Source organism: Tamandua tetradactyla, chromosome 6, assembly GCF_023851605.1.
Source record: "Tamandua tetradactyla isolate mTamTet1 chromosome 6, mTamTet1.pri, whole genome shotgun sequence".
In the NCBI taxonomy this organism is placed as follows: Eukaryota; Metazoa; Chordata; class Mammalia; order Pilosa; family Myrmecophagidae; genus Tamandua; species Tamandua tetradactyla.
This window is the reverse complement of record NC_135332.1, coordinates 51776557-51796931: the sequence shown is the minus strand read 5'-3', so window position 1 is coordinate 51796931 and position 20375 is coordinate 51776557. Positions and strand designations below refer to the sequence as shown.

Genomic DNA, 20375 nt, shown 5'->3' with positions numbered 1-20375 from the left:
AGTCTATCCAGTAAGATAAAAAGGTGAGAACATGCTGAGTGTGTTCTATGTGGACTGGGGAGGCCATACTCTGTATAAAGGGGACAACCACCACTGCAACCCAGCTAATTTTTGCAGTATGGGAATGCTGGCCCTGTGTTGCTTGACCCTAAAACAAAAATAGCTACCACTTATTTATCATTTTCCATGTGCTCCTGCTAGACCGTGTCCTAATCATTTTGCATGTATTAACTCATAACAACCTATAAAGTAGATAATAATACTATTATTAATTTTAATACAAGGAAATGGGTACCAAAAGGTTAATTAACTTGTTTAAAATCACCCAGTAAGCAGTGAACACAGGATCTGAACCCATGTGATTAGGATCCAGAGTCTGTGCTCGTGAATTTTCGAGATATTAAAGTGAAGTGTTCAGACTTTTTTACAAGTTGGAAATTAGTTCAAAATGTATTTAGAAAGACTGGACGAGCCAATTATGCCAAAAGGTACTAGCTTGAAGTTTGAAGAGAGGGCGCCAGGAAGGAGAGTTCTGAGAGGGATGATAAACAATGATTGTGATAGTTGACGTTTGAGTGCTTTCCACGTGCCAGGTTCTTTACAAGAAGAATGGCCTCATTTTAGTATCTACGTTTTCTCGGATAAAAACCGGGGCTCAGAGACGTGAAAACATTTACTCATGGTCGCCCAGCCAGTATTTAACAATAGCAACGTTTGCGTTTTTAATCCCTGGGCTGGGAGTGTGTTCTACAAGGAAGCAGGGAAACTCGCACAGCCGCGAGCCGCTCCTCGCCTTGGCCGGGAACACTTTCAAAACCCTCAAGCCGCTCCTTGAGGACCCCGCCCACCGCGCGCCCGCTTTCTCCCGCCTGCGCGCCAGGAACGCAGCTGGCGTTTGGCGGAGGACACCGCCGTGGTCCCGCCCCTCCTGAGGGGGTTTCCGATTGGAGAAGGCCACTTAGCTCCGCCCCTCGGCGTCCTGAGCAGCCGGAAGCGAGTATGGCGGCCGCTGGGGCCGCAGCCACAGATACAGGTGCGGTGGGATTCGGGCGGCGGCCTGCAGCTCGCGGATTCCAAGGGAGGAATGCAAGGGGGGGGGGGGGGGATGGCGGTGCACTATAGGTCCCGCAGATGGGGTGGGTCTGGACTCCCTTCAGACTTGGGCCAAAGCGCCTCGGACCGGGATTTTTACGAACGCAGGCCGGGTGCCTCTGGTCCCCAGTTATTGGGTCTCCTTCGCGTCGGGGGTTGGGCGGGCCTCTGAGCCCGCTCCCGGCGCCTCAGTCAGTTCCCCATACCCCCAGAGGTGATCCGTGGCAAGCGCGCCGCCCTCTTCTTCGCTGCGGTGGCGATAGTGCTGGGGCTACCGCTCTGGTGGAAAACCACGGAGACCTACCGGGCCCCGTTACCCTACTCCCAGATCAGTGGACTGAATGCCTTGCAGGTGAGACCTCGGCGTCTGTGTGGGGAGGGGAGATCAGAGGACAACCCACCGGTAAGGCGAAGACTCAACTGATGGCCCTGACTCCCCTGTCCACAGCTCCGGCTCACGGTGCCTGTCACTGTGGTGTTTGCTCGGGAGTCTGTGCCCCTGGATGACCAGGAGAAGTTACCCTTCACTGTTGTGCATGAGAGAGAGATCCCGCTGAAGTGTAAGTTCCTGAGGGGTTAGGGCTGGCCCTCCGGTCTGAGCTTAGTTCATAGATGGGTTGGGTAAGGAGAGGCCTGGGTGTCCCATACAAGTAGTTAAAAGCTTATGGTTAAAAGCCCTCTCTGAAGGAACAGTGTGTTTGATTAGAAGAAAAGTAGCTTTACATTCGTTGTCCAACATTAATATGCCAATTTCATTTATAAAGTAAAATAACTGAGCAGTAGCAGTTGATGCCTCTTTGGGAATAGGTCAGGAAATGGGATGTAATGGAAAGAACACAGACTTTGAAATCAAATTGAATTGTATACAGGCCTTATTCAGCTGAAAATGAAATGCTTTTCCAAGTGTTAGGTGCTTTTCTTAGTTGCCAGGAACTGGGAGATGAATAAGAATTGATAACCAGAGAAAGATACTTAGATAAAGAAATTATAGTAGAAGTATACAAGAAACAGGGATAGCATTTAAGAAGGAGGATTTAACTGGGTAGAAAGAAAAGCAGAGAAAGTTTTGAGGTCATTTTAAAGGCAGATTTTTAAAGAATGTGTAAGGATTAAGGATAGATAGGGAGGGGAGAGAGAGAATTCCAGGCAAAGGGACTAGCATCAGCCAGTAAAAACTATAGCTAATATTAGCTGTTGCTCCCAGTGTGCCAAAAACTCAGTGAAGAACTATGCACATGCTGCCTCATTTAAGCCTCTTCAACATTACGATCTCCATTTTATAAATGATGAAACCAAGATTTAGAGAGTTTAACTTGTTCAAGATCACACAAACTAGTAAGAGGTGGAGCTGAGATTTAAGCCCAGGCCTGATTCCAGTGTTCAAGCTTTTAACCAGTAAAGGCAGTAGACAATAATACTGCCTCTTGTGCAGACAGGTGTATGGAGGGGTAAACCAGCATGTTGCGGGGATCTCTGAGCAGTTGCACCTTAGTGGAGCATGAAGTAAAAAATTGGGAGTGACTGGAGATGTAGGCTGGGTTCAGTTAATGGAATGCCTGGGTGCTCTTTGCTTTCTAACTCTTTAGCCTTGGTCAAGACATTTTAAAAAAAAATCTCATTTCATGTGGTTCTACCTAATGTGCATGCACACATTATTATTTTTAAGTGAAATTTGGATCATATCTCATATCTGTTTGCAATTTGATTTTTTTTTTTTTTACATTTCTCATGGACCACTTCATAGTTGATGACACAGTGTTCAGTTCTATGGGTATACTGTTAGGGTCATATAGTGCAGAGACTAAGCATATGGAATTTGGTGTCAGAGAGCTAGATTCAGGCCTTGGTTCTTCTGCTTATTTGTGTGAGGTTGTCAACCTCTGTAAACCTTGGTTTTCTCTTCTCTTTATAGAGATATAATAGGGTTGTTCATTTACTCAACAAATCAACAATATTCATTCAGTACCTATTATATAGTGTCTAATATTCTAGTTTCTAGGGATAAGTCAGTGAAAAAAGACAGACAAAAATAAAAAGAAGATATGTAAAATGTATGTTAGGTGATGAAAGGAGAAAAACAGAGCAGTTAAGGGGGTAGAGAGGTTTTCTTGGGAGATGAAGGTGGCATTGCATTTTTGGATAGGGTTCCCAGGGAAGCCCTCATTGCCAATGGGACATTCAAGTAAGGACTAAAAGAGATGAGGGGATGAGCCATGCTGATATCTGTGGGGGAAGACCATTCTTGGCAGAGGCAAAAGCAAGTGTGAGATCCTGAGGTAGGTATGGGGATTTTCAGAAACAGTGAAGGATGCCATTGTGGCTGAAGTGAGGCAAATGAGGGAGACAGTAATAGCAAATGAAATAAGACCAGAGCTACAGTAAAGGGGGAACAGCTAGGGCCTGGCAGGCCATTATGGAAATTTGGTCTTTTACTCTGGATGAGAAGTCACTGAAGGTTTTTTTTTTTTCAAAAAACATAACTACCATGCCAGAGACTGGGTTCAATTCCCGGTGCCTGCCCATGCAGAAAAAAAAAAAAAAAACATAACTACCATTATCACACCTAACAGAGTTAGCAGTAATTCCTTAATATCATTTAATTCTCAGATTATATTCAGCTTTTCTCAGTTAACTCAAAGGTGTCCTTTTATAGCTGATTTTTCTAATCAGGATTGCATTTGGTTGTTATATCTCAAAGGTCTCTTTTGTCTTTTTTATTATTTATAGCTCCCCACTTCTTTTCATGCCGTTGATTTGTTGGAGAATCTGGGTCATTTGTTTTATAGAACATCTCACATTCTGGATTTGGCAGATTGCTTCCTCATAGTTTAATTTAACTTGTTCCTCTATTATCCATAGTTAATTAGTTCTAGAAATTTGATTAAAGTCAGGTTCCGTTTTCTTAGGCAAGAATACTTCATTGGTGGTGCAATGTACTTTATATCGTGTTATATCATAAAACATATAAAATGCTTTGTGATTCCACTTTTGGTGATACAAAGATTATTTAGTGAGTTCAGATGTTGTCAGCCTCATCTCTGTATTTTAATGTTCCCCATCAGTCTTTCACCTGACTGGTTTATTAGTTGTTGCAAAATGTGGATTTTCTAATTCTATCATTTCTTCTGTATGTATGACCTGGAATTCTTCTATAAAGAATTTTCCCAGTATATTTTAGGCTCAGCTTGTCAAGTTTGAGGAAAAGTAAACCTTTTGGTATTGCCTTACATGTATAGATAACCTTGAGGCTATCCTTACAGAATCTAATCTGTATTCCACCCAGGAGCCTTGAATGCTGAATAATATAGAACAAGAATAGAGGAGATAGGCACCCTTGTTATTACTACAGCAATGGGTCTGTATTTATAACTTTGTCATTTAGTATGCATTTTGTTTTTATTAGGAGTGTTCATTGAATTTCTTGAGTATTTGGGGTACCTTTTAAGACGATCATATGTTTTTTCTCCTTTCACTTATTAATGTATTGAATAAACTAATAAATTTCCCAGGGGGAGGATACTTCCAGTTGAAGGACCAATGCGCATATCGGCAGAGGCAGAAGCTGGGGCAGTTAGAAGAAGTGGAGTGCTTCTTGGTGTTTCTGCAAACAATCATCTTGCTGTCCCGAGACACCAGACAGTGATAAGGCTGGGTAGGTGGACGGAGATTTGAGACTTTCCCATCCTCTCATGCGTCTTCCTTTCCCTCCCAGACAAAATGAAAATCAAATGCCGTTTCCAGAAGGCCTATCGGAGGGCTTTGGACCATGAGGAGGAGGCCCTGTCATTGGGCAGTGTGCAAGGTATAGAAAAGGGCACCATTTTAATACGAACCCCTCTTTTTCCTTCTGATCTTTTAAGTATGTAGCTTCCATATATTGTCTTATCTCCAAAACCTCTCTGGGAAAGCTGGTAACGAGGCACCTAGTGTTTCTCCTTGGGCTACTGAGAGCCAGAGAGGTCGTGTGGCTTACCCACACTGGGTCAGCTGGGTATGAGTAGGAGCTATAGGGATGACTTTGGCACTCTTTGGGGGGTAAGGGTGGGTTGGGGTTTTCCCTCCTGCTACATCATCTGCACTTGTCTCCAGAGGCCGAAGCCATGTTAGCTGAGCCACAGGAGCAACCGGAGGGCTCCCTGACTATGTACGTGATCTCTGAATACTCCTCACTCCTTCCCCAGGTAAGATACGCAGGGAGCTTGCAGCCTTGCCTTCTCCCTTCAACTAGTCCTCTCCTACCTAGGTCAACCTCCTTCTTGTAGTATTGCTGCCCATTTCTTCCTTTCCCTACAGAAAATGCTCCAAATCTTAAGGAAAAGATTGCAAACAGTGATTTATTCATTAACTCTAGGTCTTTCTAAATCCAAGACCAGACTCATGTATATAGCTAAAACTCCTGAGACAACGTGAAGTTGGGGGGAAAAATCAGTAGGATTAAAAAGAAAGAAGCTGGTTCGAATGGGTTGTGATGGTAATTCAGACAGTGGATACAACGACCTTCTTACTTTATGAGCAGGAGGCTAGGGGAACCATACCATGTACCATTTTCTTTTAAAATTGAAAATGAAATATTTAATTCTTATGAAAAGATAAAAAGAACTTTTTTATTAATTAAAAAATTAAAAAATATATATAAACAACAAACGTAGACATTCTTAACTTTTGATCATTCTGTTCTGCATATGTAATCAGTAATTCACAATATCATCACATAGTTGTGTATTCATCATCATGATCATTTCTTAGAATATTTGCATCAATTCAGAAAAAGAAATGAAAAGACACAGAAAAAAAATTCATACATACCATACCCCTTACCCCTCCCTTTCATTGATCACTAGCATTTCAATCTAAATTTGTTTTAACATTTTTTCCCCCATTGTTTATTTTTATTGCATATGTTTTACTTGTCTGTTGATAAGGTAGATAAAAGGAGCATCAGATACAAGGTTTTCACAGTCACATACTCACATTGTAAAAGCTATATCATTGTACAACAATCTTCAAGAAACATGGCTACTGGAACACAGCTCTAGGTTTTCAGGCAGTTCCCTCCAGCCTCTCCTTTACATCTTGACTAACAAGGTGATATCTATTTAATGAGTAAGAGTAACCCCTAGTATAACCTCTCGACTCTGTTTGGAATCTCTCAGCCATTGACACTTTATTTTGTCTCATTTCGCTCTTCCCCCTTTTGATCGAGAAGGTATTCTCAATCCCTTGATGCTGAGTCTCAGCTCATTCTAGGGGTTTTCTCAATGCCTTGATGCTGAGTCTCAGCTCATTCTAGGGGTTTTCTCAATGCCTTGATGCTGAGTCTCAGCTCATTCTAGGATTTCTGTCCCATGTTGCCAGGAAGGTCTACACCCCTGGGAGTCATGTCCCATGTAGACAGGGGGAGGGTGAAAAGAACATTTTAATGAACATCTTTAATGAACATCTATGTTCCCACCTCCAGCTTACAATGTAGCTGGAGCCTCCATGCACCAATGTCATCATATTCCACTCCCTTCTATCCCAAAGCTGCCATATTTTGTATGTATCATTGTCTTGCTTTTCTTTACAGTATTATCACATGTTGTATCTCTAAATAATTTATTTAATTTTTGGTATTTTTGAACTCTGTATAAATGGTATACTATTGTATGTGTTCTTCGGCACCTTTTATTTTGTTCAATATTATATCTGGGAATCATCCCGGATAATTCACATAGTTGAATGTAATACATTCATTTTTACTTTTGTCTAATGTTTCATTGTATAAACATGTCACAATTTATCCATTCTGTTGCTGAAGGACAAATGAATTGTTTCCAGTTTTTTACTATTAGAAATAATGCTGCTATGCACATTCTTGCACTTGCCTCTTTGCCAGTGCCATTTTCTTCCGTCAGACTTTCCATTAGCTTATTGTGCTTTTGTTTTGCTCAGCATGCCATCCTTTAGTTTCCAGCTCACCGTTTTACCATCCCCTGAAACTTTAGATTCTGTCTAGGCTTCTATCTACTGGGGAAAAGAAGGAAACTGCCCTGAAACTAATTAAAACACTCATATGTACCCGTAGCTCAGAAACGCTGAGTTAATAGCCCATTTTCCATCTAAAGAGAGGTGTAGGCTTGTCACTCATGGCAAAAGGCCAGATTCTTGTAGATAGGAGCCAAAGTGCACTACTGCTTTCCTCCCTGAGCCGTGGAACCTGGGCATCCTCTCCTTTGCTCACCCCTCACAGGACAAGATGAGCTACATTGGACCCAAGAGGACAGCATTTGTGCGGGGGCTGATGCACCGGGAGGCCTTTAACATCATTGGTCGCCGCATAGTCCAGCTAGCTCAGGCCATGTCTTTGACGAAGGATGTGCTTGCTGCTGCCCTGGCTGACCATCTTCCAGAGGACAAGTGGAGCCCAGATAAGAGGCGGCCTCTCAAGTCCAGCTTAGGTAGAATGACTGGGCTTGGCCGTTGGAAGGGAGAGGAGAATGAATTGCATGGAGGCAGTGGGGTAGGAGGGGGATTCACTTGCAAACTCTTTACTCCTTTCTTCTCTCTTAACGCCCCCAGTACTCCCTGTCCAGTTTTTTTCTCCCTTTGGCTCCATGATGGCGACCACCTAATTCCAGAGGGGAAACCTCTTCCTTGCTCCCCACTTGTCTTCTGACTTCTCTGACCCCTGTTTCTATAGGTTATGAGATCACCTTCAGTTTACTCAACCCAGACCCCAAGTCCCATGACGTCCACTGGGACATCGAAGGGGCTGTCCAGAGCCATGTGCAGCCCTTCCTGAATGCCCTCAGTGCTGCCGGCAACTTCTCTGTAGACTCTCAGGTGAGACTGGGAGCAAGTTGCGAATTCTTCCACCCGGCTGCACCATTCTTTTCAGAGTCCATACATATTTAGAATTTACAAGTGCAGTCTGTACCTCCCTCTCTTAGAGCTTGCTGACATGCTAGTAGTTTCCTATGTATGTATATTTATGTGAGCATGATTAGGGCAGGTCCCATTGGGTGTATGTGTTTTAAGGGAGAGTTCTAGTGACTTTACTTTCCCTTCTTGGTGCAGCTTGGGGTATTCCATCCATGTTTGTTAACTAACCAGCTTCCTTATGGCTCCTTCTAGAATGATTTTTGTCAGTTGTGCTGGATGTTATGCCATTAGCCATCCTTAAAGAATGTTATTAACAAAAAAAGCTTCCTGAGAAATGTTCTTATTGTTACAATAAAAATGTTGCAAAGAGTGTTTCACAGTGTATCACACAATGTCCTTTTGGTAAAAATGTGGAAGAAAATTTTATCCGACTTGGTGTAGTGGGAGCAGTTAAATCTGAATAGTGCTTGATTTTACCCACTGGACACTGAATTATGCAACTCTTTGTTTCCTTCTTTGTTTAGGTTGGTAGGATGCTTGATAAAAGATGTTGGTTTTCAAAGCTTGTAATTAGTGTATCAACTTTACCCTGGGCTTCCTTATTTCTATTTATTTTCCTACATTTATTTTCTCTCAGCTCTGATTTTGTTTATTATATTTTGCCTTGTACTGGTTGTATCTTTTTTTAGCCACATCATATCTTTTTTGGGGGGGATTAAATGAAATAAAAATCAACAGACAAAATAACCTTACTCTCTGCTCCACAGATCCTTTACTATGCAATGTTGGGGGTAAATCCCCGCTTTGACCCAGCTTCCTCCAGCTACCACCTGGCAGCTCACAGCCTCCCCCATGTCATCAATCCAGTGGAGTCCCGGCTGGGTGAGCACCGGAGGCCGAGGGCCTTTCTGCCAGACCAGGGAGAGACCCTGAATGCCCAGTCTGGGGTGAAGGTTATATATAGTGATGGTTCCCAAGTTGGGTTGGCCTGGGAGTCAGGGAAGTGCTAGGGATTAAGGTCCCTATTTCACAATGCTCTCTTGACATCTCCATCCTTTGTATCCAAAAGCATTTAGTAAAGCATTTTCAAACAAAAGAATGGATAGGCTGGGCCCCCCTCCCTAAAGCCATCTAGGAAAGAAAGTGTCACACATGTAGGAAAGATAGACAGACAACAGCATAAGAAGATGGAGACAGAATTTGAATTGATAGCTCTACTGATTGAGGTTAAAGAAGCTTTAAACGAGGATTGTAGTTTTTCATTTTTGGGGTAAAGCCCAGGGAGAGAAAGTGTGAACAAGGTGGGCCCAAGAGCTGTCATGCAGGCAAACAAGACTGAGTCTGTTGCTAATGGTGGGATTCCAGACACTAGAGGTAGGCCAGTGTGGACCAAGGGGCGTGGAAGGGCAGCACTTGAATGGCAAAATCTTTCTCCATTCATTCATTCAACAAACATTGGCTGAGGGACTGCTTCATGGCAGTGATGACTACAGAGATAGAAGAGGCTTTCAGGAAAAGGGAAGTTCAGAGTAGTTGAGTGTGGCTGAGCTGTGAGGGAGTGACCAAAGGTTAGGCTCTGGCAAGGCAACCAGGCACCAGATCATAAAGGACCCCATTAGGGAGTTTGAATTTTAACCCAAAATTAATGACTAGCCATTGAAGAATATTAAGCAGGGAACTGACATGAAGATCAGAGCTATACTTGTGCATAAATCTAGCTCTAGCAATATGGATACAGTGTGGCACTTGCCGAGAGAGCTGGTTTAGACAATCAAGGGCGCCTCTTAGAGGTGGGGGGATTTCTGGGGCCTTTTGGGAATAAGGACTGCAGTCTTTCCTTGTGGCAGACCTTGGGAGAGTGTTCAGAGGTCCTTTGCCACAGAAACCCAAGACTGGAGGGTATGGTAGAGATGGGCAGTTGGGAAACTGAGGCCCGAAGTGAGTGACTGGCACATTAGAGGCTGATCTGGAACTAAGCTAGGTCCATTGTGTTTTGGTGTTCTGTCTACCCTTCTCTCTGTGCCACAGGATCCAGCGCTGCTTCTCTTTACCCTGTGCTCAACTTTTTACTCTACGTGCCTGAGCTTGCCCACTCTCCCCTCTACATTCAGGACAAGGACGGGGCTCTGGTGGCCACCAATGCCTTCCACAGCCCCCGCTGGGGTGGCATTATGGTAATAGTCACACTGCATACCCCAGAACTCAAGCTTCAGTGACAGAGAGATGTTCCCTGAGACTCTTCCTTCTGTTGGTGGAGGAGGGGGAGGCACCAGCTATAGGCACCAAGGCAGTGAGGTGCTCTGTGCTCATTCCCTTCCTCAACCTGCCCCACTGTTTCTTATCTCTGTCAGTGTTTTATGTAATATGACCTTTTGCACTTACTTAGGACTATTCTGTGTACATTTTTTTTTTAAACATGGGCAGGCACTGGGAATTGAACCCGGGTCTCCAGCATGGCAGGCAAGAACTCTGCCACTGAGCCGCCGCGGCCTGCCCTTTGTATACATTTTTAATCTTGGCCCTATGTGTGGGAGGCTTGCAAAGTTGGGAATTTTTGTCTCCCAACTTTAGACTAGGAGTTCTTCATAGGTGAAAACTCTAAAATGAGATAAAAATATCATTTTACAGGTCTTTTGAGGGGATAATTGAGATAATTTATGTAAAGCTCCCAGTAAGTGTTAGCTGTAGCTTCTAAAGGACAGAGACTGTCCTTCCTTTCTCTGTGCACAGCTCTGCACATGGTCGCCAGGGGTGTCTGGGGCAGAACTGTGCACATTCCTGGCGTGATGGTGTGGCAACCTCATCCCTCCTTTCAGATATACAACGTAGACCCCAAAGCCTACAATGCCTCAGGGCTGCCGGTGAGAGTGGAGGTAGACATGGTGCGGGTAATGGAGGTGTTCCTGGCTCAGTTGCGGTAAGGTCCCGGGTGATCCACTTGGGGGCATGCCACTGAGAGTCTAGCGACAATCTCCTTGACTGTAGAGGGTGGGAATTTCAGATCAGAATGAAATCTCACCTGGCAGGAATACCTTGCTCGGAGAGGTTTCCAAAGATTGCATCTTCCTTTTCCTAAGAAGGTCTAGTTGTGGGACAAGCTCCCTTTTAAGAAAGGTAGACTCATGAATGTCAGGTCCATGAGGTGTGATTAGGGGTGCTTGAGGAAACAGCTGTTAATTCTTGTACTGAGTGATCGATGGATTCTACGGTTGTTTCTGAGTTCATCAAGAAAGAGTATTCTTCTGATCGATTAGCAGTGTCTACCCTGGGTGCAGAATTAGAGAGGCACTGCACCCAAGCCTTGTCATAGGTGGCCCTGGATCATCCCTTATCTCTAAGTCCCAGGGGCCCGTTTGTCCAAAGAGAGGGTAGAGAGGGTGAGGGGATTAAACTAAATCAGTATACTTGATCAGATATTTTTTAGCCATGGAACCTTTTTCAAGTAAGATCTTGGAAATTCATATATAGAAATAGGTAAAAGTGGAAACACTGGTTGAAGTAGGATTTAGGGCTCTGATTCCTGGGTTTTGCTGCTGACTCCCCAGACCCAGACCCTGAGGCACTTCCCCATAAGCCCTGTGGTTCTGAGTAAGGTCAAGAATCTGGCTTTGGGGCAGATATTTGAGGAATCTTAGCTGCCTTCTACCACTTTCTCGTATCAGCCATCTTGATCTTACTTTTCTCTTCCTGCAGGCTGCTCTTTGGGATTGCTCAGCCCCAGGTGCCTCTGAAATGTCTGCTTTCTGGGCCGAGGAGTGAAGGGCTAATGACGTGGGAGCTGGACCGGCTGCTCTGGGCTCGATCAGTGGAGAACCTAGCCACGGCCACCACCACCCTCACCTCCCTGGCCCAGCTTCTGGGCAAGATCAGCAACATTGTTATCAAGGATGATGTGGCATCTGAGGTAAATGGGCATGGGGTGGACTTTGTGGCCTCAGAATCCAGCGAGGGCCAGTGTGTGGTGAGACCAAAGAGAGCCAGTTCTCACATACCACCAGGGCATGTGTGGGCCTGCCATCCTTAAGTGCCTCAGTGGGCAGTACCAGCTCCACAGCAGGAGATGAAATGGGAGTATGAGATTTTGAGCAGGGAAGGAGGTGTTTGATTGAGAGGCACATAAATGGGGCTTGCCCGGAATGACTTGTTCGTCTCTAGCCTCCTCCACTGCCTCTAAGAAAATACCCCCATAACCTTTCACATACCTTATGCAAACTGTAGGCCCTGGTAGACAGAAGGCACACTTTCCACTGAAATGCTCCTATTTCTAGGTGTACAGAGCGGTAGCTGCAGTCCAGAAAGCGACAGAGGAGTTGGCCGCTGGACACCTGGCCTCTGCCTTCACTGCCAGCCAGGAAGCTGTGACATCCTCAGAGCGTGCCTTTTTTGACCCCTCACTCCTCCATCTCCTTTATTTCCCTGATGACCAGAAGTTTGCAATCTACATCCCACTCTTCCTGCCCATGGCTGTGCCCATCCTCCTGTCCCTGGCCAAGATCTTCTTAGAGACACGCAAGTCCTGGAAGAAGCCTGAGAAGATAGACTGAGCAGGACAACATCTCAGTAGGGACTCTTCTTTTCTGGCCAGGGTGGGAGGTGTTTGATTGAGAGACTTATAAAGGGAGCCTGCCAGGACGACTTGTTTGTCTCTAGCCGCCTCCACTGCCTCTCCAACAACCAAAGTACAGCACTCCAGGATGGGTTCACCTCTCCTCTTGTCCCATTTCCTGGGCTCCATTTTCCCCCATCACCCCACTCCTCAAAAAGTGGCATCATCTGGGTCTCCATATCTGACTTGAACTTGAAGGCCCCTGCTGACTTCTTTCTAGGCCAGGGGCAGCTTGTGACTCTGTCCTGTTTCTCAACATGGCACATTCCTCTCCTACCAAGAAGGCAATGTTAGGGGAAAGCCCTGGGTTCCTGGGTTGGATCCCCCGACTCAACACTTCTCTCTGATCCCTCCGGGAGAGCCCCAGCACTGCTGTGATGGAAGGGCCAGGCATAGGTCACTTCTGGGGCCTCCTCCCCTCCCGCCTGGCTGGCCATGCCTCTTGGTACAGCCAGATAAGAGTCCAGAAGACAGCAAGCAGCTCAGGACCTAGTGCTGTGTGTGTGGGAGAGATTCCATTCACCCACTTAGAAAGGCAGTGTGGTACAGTGAGAAAAGTTCTGGACTTGGAATTAAATAGGCCTGAGTTTAAATCCTTTCTTCTGCACTTGTCATCTGTGGAGCTTTTGATAAGCCACTTAATCTCTCTGAGCCTCAGTTCTTTGCCTGTTAAATGGCACTAATGATACCTCTTTCACTAGGTGGTTATGAGGATTGAACGAGGTAAAGCATATAAAGGTATCTGGCTCATACTAGGCTCTCAATAAACATTGGTTGAATATGAATTAGAATCATGTGAAGGATGGGTATACTTTGAATTCTTTCAATCACGTGTAAGTGACCGTTTCCTGGTATCTACCCTCCTGGGTTCACAGGCCTGCCTCACCTCCACCTGGCCATGTGCTTTGCCTGTCTCTGTTCTGTAGGGCAGGACACCTGGGTTGTTATCTCTCTGTGCATACTGGGTTGTCCAACAAGGCTGCTGCAGCTATTTCTGCATCTTAGCAAAGGCTCTGGGAGAGAATCAGTGAGTACTAACAAATATTAATTCATCAGTTAGTAAAAAGCAAATTTATAGAGCACTGGCTTTTCTGGACACTGCTTGAGGCTGGGGGTATATGGGGAATGAAGCAGACAGGTTCTGCTTTCACAGAGTTGATCTTTTAGGGAGAAGGGTCGGGGAGCAAGTTAAAATAACTTCAGGTAACTGTACTAGAAAGAAAAAACAGGCTGATCAGATAGCAGCTGGGGTGGGGGGGAAGGGTGTACTTAAAAGTGGGACTGCTGGGGGCCTTTGAGCAGATGGCATTTGAGCTGGGACCAAGTGGACAAGAAGAGACCATATAGGAGAAGAGCGTCGCAGGCAAAGACCCCGAAGGCTGGGACGAGCTTGATGGGTCAAGGGCAGAGTGACTGGCGCACAGCCAGGAGCTGTAGGGAGAACCCCCTGAAACATCTACCGAAAGAATGAAGCCCAGGGAGAGCGTCGATCCGCCGCGCCGCCCCCTTTCCGCCGGGCTGCGGCGGGTGGGCGGGGTTGGGTTGGGGCCCACCCCGGTGGAGGGGCGGAGCGGTACCTGGGGCCCCGGCCGGGGGCGGGGTTGCGGTCGCTCCCCTTCCCCGGCTCCAGCCGGCGCAGGCAGCGGTGGCGGCAGTAGGAGCCGCGGGCCTGCGAGGCCATGAAGGTGAAGAAGGGCGGCGGCGGCGCCGGGACGGAGGCGGAACCGGCTCGTGGGGCTTCGGGCCCAAACGTGGAGCCCAAGGCCGAGCCAAAGCCGCCGGCGGAATCCGAATCCGGATCTGAGTCAGAGCTGGAGGCGGGCCCCAGGCCCCGGCCAGGGCCGTTGCAGAGGAAGCAGCCGATCGGGCCGGAGGACGTGCTGGGGCTGCAGCGGATCACTGGCGGTGAGCGCCGGCGAGGGAGCGCCGCCCGCGGGCGCGAGAGCGCGCGGGCAGCAGGGCCCTGACGGCGCACGGAGCCCCGGCCCCCTTTCCCGCACCCGGTGCCCCTCCGCGTCCCCCTCCCCTACCTTTATGCCTCTTCCTTATGGCTCCAAGCCTGAGGTTCCACTGTCTCCACTTCCCTTGATTACCCTGGGAGTCCCTTCTCTCTTTTAAATGTTTATTTCTTCCCCACCGCTTTCTTTTTTTGAGAGTCCTATTCCCTTTCTCGTGATGGAGGTGGGGCAACAGTTGCAACCATAGCCCCTTACCCATGCAGTCCTCAAGAGCCCTTTGGGGCCTGTCCCCAGTCCCCGCCCCTGAAAAAATCGAGACCACCAAGGGCTTCCTGACAGCAGAACCCTCGCCGGAGATCGTGTAGGAAGGCTGGGGCCCCGGCGGCATCCCCCTGGCCTGGAGCAGAACTGAGCAGGACGCTTCCGTGGGTTGGCCCCCGTCCCTACCACGGAGTGGGTTCCTGCCTCCCCCCCCCCCCCGCCCCCCCCTCCAGCGAGGAGCAGGTTCTGTCTTCTACCTGAGGCACTCATGGAGCTGCGGGGAGGGTCTCCACTATGAAGTCTCTGAGCTGGACAGCTTGGGTGTGTTACAGCTTTGCCATGTCACTGGCTGTGTAACCTTGGGCAAGTAACTTCACCCCTCTGAGCATGTTTCTACATCTGCAAAATGGGGATAGTGGCTCCTACTTCATAGGGTTATGAAAATCGAATGCTCTGCACAGTGCTTGGCATGCTGTAAGTGCTCTGTAAATAGGACCTTTTTACCTACAAGCCTGAGGGCTCAGCAGAGCTGCTGCCTGGAGGCAGGCAAGTAGGCATTCAAAACAGAGGAACAAGTCACTAGGAAGCCTCATGGCAGAGTTGGTGGTTGAACTTTGAAGATTGGGTGGCATTCAGACAGGCAGTGGATCTGGCTCCCTCTGTCAGAGGGTGGGGCCAGGGGTCCCTCCCTGTGGGGATGGAGTGCAGGTGCTGGAGAGGACCTGAGCCCTGCAGCCTGGAGCTGCAAGTGCAGCATCTGTGGAAGGGCCATGATGACATGCCTGGGCTTGTGCACCTGGGCCCCTGAGGGCCCAGCTCCCTCCTGTCTGAGCCAGATAGCGGCCATTCTTGACTGGGCCCCTGGAGTGCTGAGCTCCTTTGCCCAAGTAGGCACTGCTGGAAAACCAGGCTGACGTCGGTGTCAATTGCAGCCCAGTTGGTAACAGCATCTTTGAAGATTCAGCTTAACTCTGGGGCAGAATTTTAGACGATGTCAGGAGGTCTGTCTGACCCGAGTCCTGGGGATGTTTTGCAACTTCAAAGGGCTTCCTGCCCACATCCCACGAAGTCACCTAATCTGGGGGGAAATTCATAGCCCTCAGAGATGGGGCATCTGTGGGCTGTGAGTAGGGGAAGTGGCTTCATGGGAGCCCTTTCCTCTGCAGAAGCTGAGAACCCCAGGGGATGAGAATGCTCTCAGGGCTCTCTGCCTTGGCACCCCCTTGTCTCTTCTGACCCTAATCACACTGGCCTGAGGTTAGCAGTTCCTGGATTATCAAACCCAGAATCCAGCTTAGGGAGCTATTTGTGGCTGAGGGGAAGGGAACAGTTGTGGTTTTAGCCCTCAGTCTCTTTGCCCTTTATTCTGGCCTGACCCTGGGTCCCAATCCTCATCACTCCCTGGCAGAAGGGAGGGAGTGGCTGTGGTATTCTGAGCCATGGGTGTCCCCCAATCTTCATTTCCTGTAAGGACAGAGGGCTTGGTATATCGAATTTACAGTAGAAGAGAATGAAGTCAGACTGCAAAGGTTGTTCCCCAGTGAAAAGCTGGAGAGTGAGGGGAAAAAGGGGAGCCTTACCAGGGGCTGGAAGTTGGACAACTAGAACTCTGCTTCCACCTCTCCCACGCCTCTCCCTAGGCCCTGTACCTTTTCTCTACATCTTTAGACTAGTGCTAACTTTCTATGAAAATCAGTAGGAGGAGGGGCTCCCTACTTCCGTCCCCCTTCCTTTACCCTCCAAGCTGTGATTGACCCTGCCCCAAGCTTTGTGTCCCACCCCACCCCCGCTGGGCCCCAGGCTGTCAGCAGAACTTGCTGGCGGGGTCTGCCCCACGCTTGGGAAGAGGCGAATGACTTTACATTCACTTCCTCTTCCTGTCCCAGAGGAATAGAAGATGGCCCAGGGGCCTAGAGAGTGATTTCCGGGGGATGGGCAGCCAGGGGAAGATGTGCTTTGTGCACCCCCACCCCCCACTGTGCCTCTCCTTCCTATTTGTTGCTAGGGCCTCTCCTAGCAGAGCACTTGAAGTTGCTGCTACAAGAGCAGGCCATGCCCCTCGTTGTTCCTGGTTTCCCTCCTGGGCCTGAGAACAACCCCCCACCCCCTACTGTCCCTGCCACACCTTCACCCTGGCTCGGCCTGTGCTTTTCTCTGTGGGGGCCAAGGTGAGGGAAGCTCAGAACCTGGGCTGGCCTAGATGATCTTTGAGGGGGTTCCCTCAGCTTGCTAAGATTTCCCCCTTTTGGACATCAACCAAGAGTGGGGTCAAAGTTGTTCCCCTTCCCCCCTCCACAGTTTTCCAGGCTCTTGGGCTTGAGTCAGCAGAGCTTTTGCTAAGCTGCTTAAGAGAGCTGGGCTTCCATAAGCCGCTTATGGGAAAGCAGGGGGTTGAGGGGGAGAGGTGTGTAGTGAGGGGGCACAGAGAAGGAGTGATTCACTGGCCCCAGGACCACCCATGTTCAGGAATGTCCCCTCAAGATCAGCCCAGCCTGCCACATCTACATGTAGTGGGTCAGGGGCAGCTATGGGCTGGGATTGGGGGACTTCCTCCAGAGATGGACTTTGTGTCTCCCAAGGCAGAGGTGCACCAGCCCATTTAGACTGAGGTTCCTGAAGGTTGGGCCTTTCTCATGGTGAGGGTTTATGCTGGAGAGACCCTCTGGCAGAGCCAAGCCTGGAACAGAGTGCTCCGCTGCAGGGTGGGGGGAAAGGTGGGGGAGGTGGCCTTGCCCTCCACCCACTCTGCCCCTCCCTGACACCCAGAGGCCTCAAGGATGGGGTTTGTTCCCCATAGACCCCAACGACAGAGCTCTGTCTTCCCTACAGTGTGGGGCTCCTCCAGGGCAGGGTTTCAATTTCCTCCTTCTGGAGGGCAGTGATCCTAGGAATTAGAGAAAGTAGTAGCTACTCTGGGGTCCCCCAGAAGCTGGGCTGGCAAGAGAGCCTTCTGGGCGGGTTTCTTCCTTGCTCAGCTGCCTGTCTCCCCTAGATTACCTGTGCTCCCCTGAGGAGAATATCTACAAGATCGACTTTGTCAGGTTCAAGATTCGGGACATGGACTCAGGCACTGTCCTTTTTGAAATCAAGAAGCCTCCAGCCTCAGGTGAGTGGGCTATGGGCTGTCAGTGGCAGGGAGGCAGGTGAGAGCTGTGGAGTGGGCTACCTAGGGAATCCTCAGACCGTAGAGGATTCAGAGCTTGCTTGTATCCCAACCTTCTCAGGGGTCTCAGGCAGCGACCTGGGGCAGGGCACCCTTCTTTTTCTTCTCATCTGTCTCTGGGGGTTGGACATCTTGGGAGAAGGGTCCTGCCCCTTCAGTCCCTGCTGGTCTGCCCTCTGCAGGCATTCCTGGGAACGGCATTCCCAGTGGCCCCAGGCCTCTGTGCTTCCTGTGGCCTAGGGAGGCACAGTGGAAATTAGTGACGTGCTAACTCAGAACCCCCAGGTGGAAGGACCATTTGGCCAGTGGTTCTGAACCCTTGCTGTGCTTCAGGAACTCCTGGGGAGGTTGGACAGATTGGGGGCCTTCGGGTGGAGCCCTGGGTGGGCAAGGGCCCCCGCCTGAAGCCCACTGAACCCCAGCTGGGGTGCCTTGCAGAGCGGTTGCCCATCAGCCGGCGGGACCTGGACCCCAATGCTGGGCGCTTTGTCCGCTACCAGTTCACACCTGCCTTCCTCCGCCTGAGGCAGGTGGGAGCCACGTGAGTCATGGGGCTGGAGGTGAGGGCTGGGGTCCAGGGTGAGGGTGGGGGTGAGCCCTTCCTGAGTTCTTCATGAGTTCTTCCTGAGCCTCTCTCCTTCGGGACCCCCGCGCCAGCTGGCCGATTTCAAGGCCTCGCTTAGCCCCACCCTCTTCCCTTGCTCAGGGTGGAGTTCACAGTGGGAGATAAGCCTGTCAACAACTTCCGTATGATCGAGAGGCACTACTTCCGTAACCAGCTACTCAAAAGCTTTGACTTCCACTTCGGCTTCTGCATCCCCAGCAGCAAGAACACCTGCGAGCACATCTATGACTTCCCTCCCCTCTCTGAGGAGCTGAGTGCGTGGGCAAGGCCTTGCCAGTGTGGGGAGGGCATAGTGACCACACTGTGGGGGTGGGAGGGTGGCATGTGGGTCTTACCCCCTTTCTTCCCACCCTGGGTCTCTTGAATCTGTTGCCACCAAGTGCCCTGCTCACCATTCCCTTGTCACTCTAGGGATAGTGAGGCTCGAAGAGACTGGAGAGCTCTGAGAGCATGTGGCCTGCCCCAGTCCTACCCACCCCCCAACCTCAGATCTGAAGCCCCTGCATGGCCTGGCTCAGGCTCTTGACCTTTGCCCGGCCTGTCTGGGTCTTCTCTTGCAGTCAACGAGATGATCCATCACCCATATGAAACGCAGTCTGACAGCTTCTACTTCGTGGATGACCGGCTGGTGATGCACAATAAAGCGGACTATTCCTACAGCGGGACGCCCTGACACCCCCCACCCCGCCCAAGCCGTTCCCTACCACAGAAGGGTCTGGTCCTGGGCTCTGAGCCATGACCTGCCCAACGCTCACCTCTCAAAGCCAGGCCTTCTGCTTGGGGAGTGCTCCAGGAGCCCTGGCCCCTGAGTCAGTGTTGGGAGGAAAGTTACCTGGTGGCCCCAGTCCAAGCCTCCTGCAGCCCTTGGGGTACTGTGGTGGGGCCTGTTTGCCTCCATGTCCAGGAAGGCCTCTTGTGAGAGCAGCAGCCAGGAGTTCGGGCAGCCTGGCTGGGCCCTCTTGGGCCTAAGTTTCAGAATAGTCCTCCCCATCTGGATTATCTAGGTTGGAACAGTTGTCTATTCCCTGTCCCCTGCCTGTCACCTCCAGGATGTTTAGAGTTGTATATTTACAGACCACGATCCATGATGGGGTATGGCCACCAAGCTTCCTGGGGGAGTCTGGGTCCTGTCCCCTGCCCCATTCTCCACCACCAGGGACCAAACACTGCCTAAAGTATGGGAGCAACCAGCCCAGGTGGTAGGGGCTGGACAAGCTGTATATAGTTTTCAATAAACTCTCCTTTTCTCTTCTCTGGCTATTGGCCAGCTTGGGGTATGGGGATGGGCGGGCAATAATGTGTTCACGGTAGAGAAAATTTCCCTGTATCTTAGTGCCCTCTGACCCCCGAGTCCTGCTGTCCCTGATCGTCTGTGCCTTGACACGACACTCAGCATCTAGAGTCAGCCTTTAGGATAAAGAAGGAATCCTGAGAGCAGAAGATTTGGCTCAAAGTCTCCCAGCTGACCCGAGCAGAGCAGAGGCTGGTCTGAGGGCCTTCAACACCAGAGCGGAGGACTGGTGGAGGAGGTGGCCTGCCCTTCGCTCCTCTCTGCCCTGCCCCTCCCTGACCCCAGAAGCCACTAGACCACTGGGTTGTGCTTTTAACCCTCCTCCAAGGGAAAAGGTGGACAAGACTTCGCCCGAGGTCTGGAGCCATCTCCTTGCCCTGCACAGGATGCTGCTCCCCAGGCCTATCCCTCCCCCACCCACACACACGCCCCAGCCAGGACCCAAAAGAGGGGCTGCTTAATGGAAGAATTCCAGGAACCGAAGTAGTTGGAGATCCGCAGGGCTTGGCCCTACCGTT

The 20375-nt window shown here is 49.4% G+C and overlaps 2 protein-coding genes across 2 annotated transcripts; both read left to right on the top strand.

The window, feature by feature from the left end:
• Window positions 1-911: 911 nt before the first annotated feature.
• Window positions 912-13344, top strand: PIGS (phosphatidylinositol glycan anchor biosynthesis class S). The gene is made up of 12 exons (XM_077165298.1): window positions 912-1033; window positions 1305-1444; window positions 1541-1652; window positions 4805-4894; window positions 5182-5273; window positions 7322-7529; window positions 7772-7914; window positions 8721-8835; window positions 9982-10127; window positions 10770-10870; window positions 11647-11857; window positions 12222-13344. Exons 1-12 carry the CDS (start codon window positions 1000-1002, stop codon window positions 12495-12497), a joined length of 1668 nt encoding a protein of 555 aa, XP_077021413.1. The 5' UTR covers window positions 912-999; the 3' UTR covers window positions 12498-13344.
• A 782-nt stretch (window positions 13345-14126) lies between these two features.
• UNC119 (unc-119 lipid binding chaperone) lies at window positions 14127-19817 on the top strand. Its single transcript, XM_077165297.1, has 5 exons — window positions 14127-14464; window positions 17771-17884; window positions 18380-18482; window positions 18648-18820; window positions 19127-19817. The coding sequence occupies exons 1-5, from the start codon at window positions 14239-14241 to the stop codon at window positions 19237-19239; spliced, it is 729 nt and encodes a 242-aa protein (XP_077021412.1). The 5' UTR covers window positions 14127-14238; the 3' UTR covers window positions 19240-19817.
• Window positions 19818-20375: the final 558 nt, after the last annotated feature.

Bases quoted from the DNA above. Each gene is read 5' to 3' on its own strand.
- UNC119 (XM_077165297.1), top strand. From the start codon at position 14,239: ATGAAGGTGAAGAAGGGCGGCGGCGGCGCCGGGACGGAGGCGGAACCG. The intron at 14,465-17,770 runs GTGAGCGCCGGC...TGTCTCCCCTAG, and splicing joins GCTGCAGCGGATCACTGGCG to ATTACCTGTGCTCCCCTGAG. The intron at 18,821-19,126 runs GTGCGTGGGCAA...CTTCTCTTGCAG, and splicing joins TCCCCTCTCTGAGGAGCTGA to TCAACGAGATGATCCATCAC.
- PIGS (XM_077165298.1), top strand. From the start codon at position 1,000: ATGGCGGCCGCTGGGGCCGCAGCCACAGATACAG. The intron at 10,128-10,769 runs GTAATAGTCACA...CCCTCCTTTCAG, and splicing joins CCCGCTGGGGTGGCATTATG to ATATACAACGTAGACCCCAA. The intron at 10,871-11,646 runs GTAAGGTCCCGG...CTCTTCCTGCAG, and splicing joins GTGTTCCTGGCTCAGTTGCG to GCTGCTCTTTGGGATTGCTC.